At 39.5% G+C, this 8,154-nt stretch overlaps 1 protein-coding gene across 1 annotated transcript; it reads left to right on the top strand.

The window, feature by feature from the left end:
• Nucleotides 1-1,179: 1,179 nt before the first annotated feature.
• chia.1 (chitinase, acidic.1) lies at nt 1,180-6,993 on the top strand. The gene is made up of 12 exons (XM_032548594.1): nt 1,180-1,228; nt 1,427-1,486; nt 2,426-2,458; nt 2,551-2,755; nt 3,879-3,935; nt 4,030-4,195; nt 4,414-4,538; nt 5,402-5,525; nt 5,819-6,001; nt 6,212-6,328; nt 6,413-6,539; nt 6,638-6,993. Exons 2-12 carry the CDS (start codon nt 1,468-1,470, stop codon nt 6,844-6,846), a joined length of 1,365 nt encoding a protein of 454 aa, XP_032404485.1. The 5' UTR covers nt 1,180-1,228; nt 1,427-1,467; the 3' UTR covers nt 6,847-6,993.
• Nucleotides 6,994-8,154: the final 1,161 nt, after the last annotated feature.

Below are 8,154 nucleotides of genomic sequence, written 5' to 3' on the forward strand. Positions count from 1 at the left end.
GTCCATCATATTTGCTGGATGTAGCATCATGAAGCATTTATCTGCTGATTTAATACCAACAAATAGCATCTGGATCTGAACAGCAGGAAAGCCACAACATTCAAAACTATTTACTGATTTAGTCATTAACCAAGACTTATTGGAATTGAAAGAACTTTTTTTCCTGATTGTATTAAATTTAAAACGTGATTGTATTAATCACAACGCCTCAAATGAGTTAAATAGATCTTTTTAACTGTTTCGCCTCAAGATTGAAGTCGTTTTTCAAAGTTTTTAAATCTTTCCTCACTTTTTAAAAGTAAAATGTAAATAGAAATAGAAAACGATTTGTTTTTAATCCTTTTACCATGTTTTAATTTGTTTTAAAAATGTCAGAAACTATCATGTTGATTCAATTAAAAATAATGACATACTGATTCAATCTTAATAACATGAACTAACTGTACATGATATGGTTTTCTACCCTTCCTCTGACTCTTACCCCTGATTTAACACAAGAAATTAATTAACGTTCAGGGTAAATATGAGTGACAGGAAGTTTGACATGAAGTCTGAATCCTGAAAGGTTATTCCAGTTTTTCTTTAAGGGTGTGGACACTTTTGCAACCATCACAAAGACAATAAAGCTTTATTGTCTTTGTTCATAACACCATCTCAGTTATTACAAAAAAAAAAAAAAAACTCAGGTAAGTTTGTAATTGTCATTTTGTGAAACTCTATGTGTAAAACTTCTTAGTCGGCTGTAAAGTAGTTTTAAAGTTCAGTAGGCCAGCAACGCAACAAATGTAGTGTTTGTGTGGAATTGCCCCTTTAATAGTAGCTCCCCTTTGGCTCATTAAATGCGCCTGGCTCCAGGGTCAAAGTTCATCGGGACACAAATCAACATTCCAAGTAGGAAGTTGCAAGCTTCCTTCTCAGAGATATATCTAACCCTTTACTAGTAATGTTTTATTTTATCACCTTTCTTTGTATCGTTTTCATTTATAGAGATGCTGTATAAACTGATTGCACCTCCCAGCCTGATACTGCAGCACATGTTCCCGGACTTCCAGATGTTTGACCGCTCTGCCCTTGAAGTCCAGTTATTAATCAATGTCATCAGCTCTCCATCACGCCGAGTTCTTATCAGCTGCACTTTGCCACCTTCTATTAGTCATTAATAAGAATAATATAAATAAGAACCCTCTTTAGTGAAGTCAGGACTCTGCCTTGTTCCTCGTGAAGAACGGTACCGACTTTTGTCTTATGCACAAACAGAATATTATTACTTAGAGAGAAATTTAATTGGTATTATATATATATATATATATATATATATATATATATATATATATATATATATATATAAATTTTATTAAATTAATTAAATTTTTTTAAATTTTCAAAACCTCCACCCTTTCTGTGATTAATTTCCTTGGCGTTGCAGATCTGCAGCAGTGAAGGGACTGGAACTCCAAACGGGACAAAATGACTAAACTACTCCTAGGTAAACCTTCTTCATTCACTCTTCAAGCCGATGAGCATTCAAAGCAAAGAATGGATTTTATTGTGTGTCAAATATATACGATTGTCAAGCTGCTGTTGCCGCTCCTCCTTCTACCTGCTCATCATGATCATAATCATTATGTAAAGTTTGGATTATAGATTTGAACTGTTTAGGTGATCATTTAGTATAGATAATAAGATGATATAGGAGTCGGTAGCTCAAACATTAAGAGCTTAGCAGCTGAGAAATGGTCTAACTTTCTTTTCAGTTATAGATACCTATAATATTGAGATAAAGTAACATGGCAACATGAGAAATGAAAACCTGGTTTGTAATTGTGGCTGAACAAAAATGTATGAAACTGAATTTCCTGTCCAGTGAAACAAAGAAAATGCAGCTTTGAAGTTTGTTTTTTTCGGCTTGCTTCAAAACGCAGGGAGGACACTGAAGGCCAAAACACAAAACAGCGATATATTTTTTATTTAAACCGAAAGGTGTTAGTTATTATTATTATTATCATAGGCCAATGATCCGACTTTTTAAACTATTTGAATATTAAACTGAGTTTTATGCACTGTTTGATAACTACGTAAGATTAATTGGAATGTATGTGTGATTGAATTGAAATTACATTTTTTGCAGTTTTTTGTGACAAGGTTTGTTGTGCGACAGAGCTGCAGAAATAAACTGAATTGAATTGAATTATTTGTACAGCTGTTGAAATATTTAAATTATATATATATATATATATACAAAAAGATACATACCAGAACAAATATGAACCAGACCATAGGAGCACAACAAATAGATTTTATCTGCCAATCATGAATGCCATGGTCTTGCTGTTTTTTTATTAAGATGTGACATTTTATTTTTGTCAGTAAAGCATAATCTATAATTACTATATTTATAATCGTCCTCTCTCTCTTTGTCTGTCAGCCGCCGTGGGCTTTCTGGTCCTCGCCCACATCGGTGAGTTTCAGCTGTAAAATAAATAATAAAGTTGCTTTTTTTTTGTGACCGAATGCTGACCATCTTTACGGCTTCTCTCCAAATGCCCTCAGCTTCATCCAATAAGCTGGTGTGTCACATGACCAACTGGGCCCAGTACAGACCCATCGGTGGTAAATTCACCCCGGACAACATTGACCCGTTCCTCTGCACCCATGTCATCTACGCTCTGGCCACCATCAACAGCTTCAACCAGATCACTACCATCGAGTGGAATGATCCGGAGATGTACGCCAGCCTTGACAGCCTCAAGAAATAGTAAGTCTGCATAGCGACGCAATTTCTCATGTCTGTATTTGCTGAGTGCAATAGCATCTGTCTGCCTTGGCCACCGATATTATTTCTGGGGCACAAAATTGACTAAAAACATAATGGAAAGAAAACAAAACTGTTGTGGTGATAAATCTAATAGAAGTATGTTACTTACCCTTAAACCTGAATCAAATTTCATTATCCAGAATGCTGGACCGCATACTGAAGAGGCAGTTCAGCGTTTTGATTCCAGCGTGTTGGAAAAAGACACGTCTAAAAGTCACAGAGCTGGTGTGCTGTGGTGGCGCAGGGGTTTAGCACAACCCATAAATGGAGGCCTTAGTCCTCGACTCGGCCGTCGCAGGTTCACTTCCCGGCCTGGCGACCTTTGCAGCACATCTTTCCCTTTTTTCAACTTTCCTGTCAGTTAACTATCAATTAAAGGCCTCTAGAGCCAACAAAACCTTTAAAAAAAAAGTTGCAGAGCCATCAAAGACTGGAGTTTGACTCTCCTGATCAAAGAAAACCAAGCACAGTTAGCCAAAGCATTAACTTGCAGCATGCACTCCTCCTACGATGGTTCCAACTTTTAGGAAAGAGGACTAGAGAGTATGTTCCAACTCTCAAGAGACGGTACCTTCCTTATCAGGTGATATGGAAGAGACTCAGATGAATTGTTGAACCTTGCAGCCATGTCCCCTGGGGGATTTTGTGGGGGAATACTGCAGGAGTATGATGTATCTAGGATTGGAGAAACCTTTTCAACAATCTGGCGTAATGAACTGAATCTCTTGGTTATTTGATTAGTTTGCTTTCTGTGCCTCCTTTGGAAGATTTCCCTGGGGAAGAGCCAAAACTCACATGAGAGATTATGTATCCCAGCTGGCCAGGGAATCCTTGGGATTCCCCAAAATCAGTTGTGGGTGTCACAAAGGAGAGGGGCATCAGGGATTCCCCCTGGACTTGATCCCAGATAACCACAAAGTAATGAATGGATGGATGGAAATGTTACATTTTTCTAGCTCACTGCTAAGCTGTTTAAACTACATTGGCCTGGCATGATTATGATGGCAAATTTCTTCACTTGTTTTAAGGTTTGCCCTATTTTCTGCCTGTCTTTGTCACTTAGCAACCCCGCACTGAAGACTCTGCTGTCTGTCGGAGGCACTGTAAATGGAGTGAGCCCGTAAGTCCCAATTTATCAACACTTACTGTAAAATGAAGTGAACGTTTCTTAAGTACTGAATCCTTATAGCAGATATAAAATGTTTTCCTTTCAGATTCATTGCCATGGTTGGCAAACCAGAGACTCGACAAGCCTTCATTAAGTCAGCAATCAGCTTCCTGCGCACCCATAACTTTGACGGGCTGAATCTGGCCTGGGAGTATCCTGGACACAACGGCAGCCCACCGGAGGACAAGGACAGCTTCACTCTGCTGGTCTCGGTAAGCAGACCGTTCCTCACTACCCCTTACAGCAACTTCTAATGTGCTGTTATCTGTTATTTAACTTCTGCTTTGGAGAAGTTTGTCCTTAGTCCTTATGTAAGATAGGATCATTCAATTGTAGATGGAACAGTACATTAGATTGTTGCTTATTTTCTGTGTCAAAACAAAGGTTCTCGTTTAAAAATTGAAATCTTTGTCTGTCTTTCTGCGTACAGGAGCTGGCCAACGCGTTCCAGGATGACGCCACAGAAAACGGGAAGACAAGGCTGCTGCTTTCAGCCAATGTGGCCAGCTTCGTTTCGACCATTGACAAGGCGTACGACGTCAGCAAGATCGCACCGTAAGTTTCGCGACCCTGAAGTCATTTATGCTTGTACTGTAGTGTGCAGTCGTCATCTATTCCGGTCCAGACTGAGGGGAACAGAGACAGACTTAAATACCAGATCAGCAAACTAGTAAAAGCAACTGCTTATATAGAGGCAGTCACACTTGCTGATTGTTAAGAAAGGGAATTTAATCTGCAGCACCTGCTGCTTATTTTCCTCTTAAGTTTTATACAAGGAGCGAAGATCTTTGATTCTCACAAACAGGGTTAATCTTTATTTAACAAGTATTAAAAGTAGGTGCCTGTCGCATGATGTTGTACAGTTGGGGTCAAGTCTAAATGATTTTAAGACCTGGGAAATATCACATCCTTTTTGTCATACCCCTAAACACATGACCCTAGAAAAGGAGGATGGATTGTTTTATTACCATAATTTAATATTCTCAGCAAACAAAGATATTAAGAACATATTTTGTTTCAGATTAAGTGTTTTTTTAATAAATTGTTTGCTATCCTATACAGTTTTTAAAAAAAATGTGTATATACAATGCTTTTACAGATTAATACTTGCATATGTGCACTAATTCATTCTTGCTTTTCCATTTTTGTAAAAAAATAACTACATATTAGTAGTGAGAAAGTAGTAAGAAAGAGAAATTATATTTTTAAATATTTCTGTTCCAATTTTCTTCATTGAGATAAATCTGATTCTGAAATAGTTTGAAATCGTTCATTGACCAAAGTGAATTGGATCAGCAGACAGCCACACAGTAGCCGCTCACAGGACCTAATTGTTAAGAACAGCCTCATTTTCTAAGTTTCTATGAATTTTGCCTTCATGTTAATCAAAAATGCTGTTTCTATCTGTATTCCAACAGCCACATGGACTTCATGAACATCATGACCTACGATTTCCATGGACACTGGGAGGCAGTGACTGGACACAACAGCCCACTGTACCGCAGCTCTCTTGACATCGGATCACAATTTCACTACAACATCGTAAGGAACTAGAACTAGATCACACTGGACACAGGACTGACTTGTAAATATAAGTCAATAACTTGTATTCAATCTACATTCACACTGAGTGAATATAGATTGAATAAAAAAGTGTGTCACCAGTACTTTAAAGTGGTATTTATAAATATTGTATTCTAAACTGAAGATCCTAGTTTACTGTTGCTTGTCAACCCAACCAGCCTTCTGGACAGACTTCATCAAATTTGAGTGAATGTTTTATATCCACATTGTAAAACCTTTCACGTTGTACTTTCTAAACTATTTTTCCACAGAACTCCTCAGTGGCTCACTGGAGGTCTCTGGGGGCCCCAGCGGAGAAGCTGCTCCTGGGTTTCCCAACATACGGCCGGACCTACCGTCTCAGCACATCGGCGAACGGCCTGGGAGCTCCATCCAACGGCCCCGCAGACGCTGGGCCCTACACCCGTACCGCTGGCTTCTGGGCCTACTACGAGGTACGGCTTCGACATTAACGAACTCGGTTCACTTTTTTGGCACAAGTCAGAAATAATTATGATAATGAGCAATTTTTGTAAAAAACAGTGGAATAAAATCGACGTGTAATGAGAAAAAACACATTTAGAGCAGAAAGGTGGATCTTTACGTTAGTTGTGCCAAGTTTAATTGCTTTATAACTCAATGTTCTGTTTGGGTTCTGCTCCCAGACCTGCGACTTCACCAACAATGCTGTAGTTTCCTGGATCTCTGAGCAGCATGTTCCTTATGCCACCTACGGCAGTGCTTGGGTGGGCTACGATGACAAACGCAGCTTTTCTTCCAAGGTAAGTAAAGCTGTTTTTCATTCATTGGTTCAGTCATAGTTCCTGTTTCTATCAACCTGATGGCCTTTTCTATTGCTCTTGTAGGTCCAGTTTATGACTGCAGAGTCTTTGGGCGGCGCTCATGTGTGGACTCTGGACATGGATGACTTTAGCGGATCGTTCTGTTCAGAAGGACCGTACCCCCTGATCAACCACCTCAGAATGTCAATGGGTACATTTTCTTCTTCTCTTCTACTATCTCTTAGCATGTTCTTTTTTAGCCACTTAATCTACAGATTGATTTTTTTTTTCTGTTGTCCTCATATCAAGGTTTCGCTCCAAAGCCAACCACTACACCACGACCCTCAACCACCAGGGATCCCATTGCCAGTTTTTGCGTCGGCCGTCCTGATGGGCTGTACGAGAATGCAGCTGATAAGACCACCTACTTCCAGTGTTTCCAGGGAAACACTTACCTCCACCACTGTCAGCCTGGTCTCGTCTACTGGGATTCCTGCAAGTGCTGCGACTGGCCCTAAGCCAGACAAGCATCCTCAAGAAATAACATCTCATTGAATGTTCACACCCAGAGCTACATGTTAGAGAAATCTGTCCACAGTGTCCATTACTGCTTAACCTCAAGTGTGCTGCTCAAGAGCCCAAAATAAATCAGTGATAAAATTTCATTGTGTCTGACTCAGTTCTGAAGACAATAGAGTGTTTTTGAACAAATGCAACACATATGATCCATATCACAATATTATATCGCTTTAAAAGACAATTTGTGTAATCCGGCTAAGGTGGGACAAAATCTTTAACGCAAGACGGTCGTTGCACTTTGGTGGCAATTTCAAACATTGTTGTGTCGAGATCAGCTTTAAAAAAAGAAATATTGCTACATGACCGTTTTTTTAAAGGAGGTTCCTGTCACATATACCGTCAGACACGGTTCAGAGAAAGAAAAAAAAACGGCAAAGCAGTCTCAGTGGAAAACGTTTGAATAATAAGACAAACCACCGGCTGCCTGATAACCCTGACCCAGTAAATGACCCAGTTGTGTTCAAATTCAGGTTCTCACACAGAATCTCACATTCAATGGACTTTATCTGTAAAGGTTGTCAAAAACAGAGAATTCCTTCTGCTAGAGCGAATCAATAACATATGAAAAGCAATTTAACGAGGTCTTACAAGACAACCAATATCTAAAAGCAAAAACAACCTGTTGAGGAAAAATGATTATTTTCAGTGCTTAATACAGTTAATCTTACGGCATGTGTAAAAGGTAGATTCAACACTCTTATTTTGAACCAGACAAACAGGGGCCAAATGCAGATCACTCAATGGGGCCTCCCGCTGTGCGGCCAGGCCACACGAAGCCATAAAATTAGCATTTCCTACAGGGCAGAAGCACTGGAGCTTGGGGGAAGAGACTTTAGATTTCACAGGTATCTGTGAAATTTTATCTCAGGTTTTTTCTGTGCCCAGGATGGCCGTGGGACCACAGGGGGTCAGGACGAAGCGGTTCGCCCTTTTGTTTTACCGGAGACCAGATGGCCCTTTGATCTTTGCCGTAAATTAGGGGGAGTTCCAAGTTTCTCTGAGTGCTTAAGGGAGTTTCCAGTTGGTCAACTAGAGGAACGCCTTGAGTGCATATGTTAAATAGAAAAAACACCCCCTTACTATAAGATTTTGTGTCAGCACAAAAAATTCAGAGAGCAGCCACCATTTTGCTTTTTTCCATCGGCTCTCTCCAAAGACGCGTCTTTGCTTTTTGTTCGTCTTCGTTTTGTTTTTTGTCTGTCTTTGTCTTGTCTGTCTTTGTTTCTATAAGGTAAAGAATGCATATC

Source organism: Xiphophorus hellerii, chromosome 20, assembly GCF_003331165.1.
Source record: "Xiphophorus hellerii strain 12219 chromosome 20, Xiphophorus_hellerii-4.1, whole genome shotgun sequence".
NCBI lineage: Eukaryota > Metazoa > Chordata > Actinopteri > Cyprinodontiformes > Poeciliidae > Xiphophorus > Xiphophorus hellerii.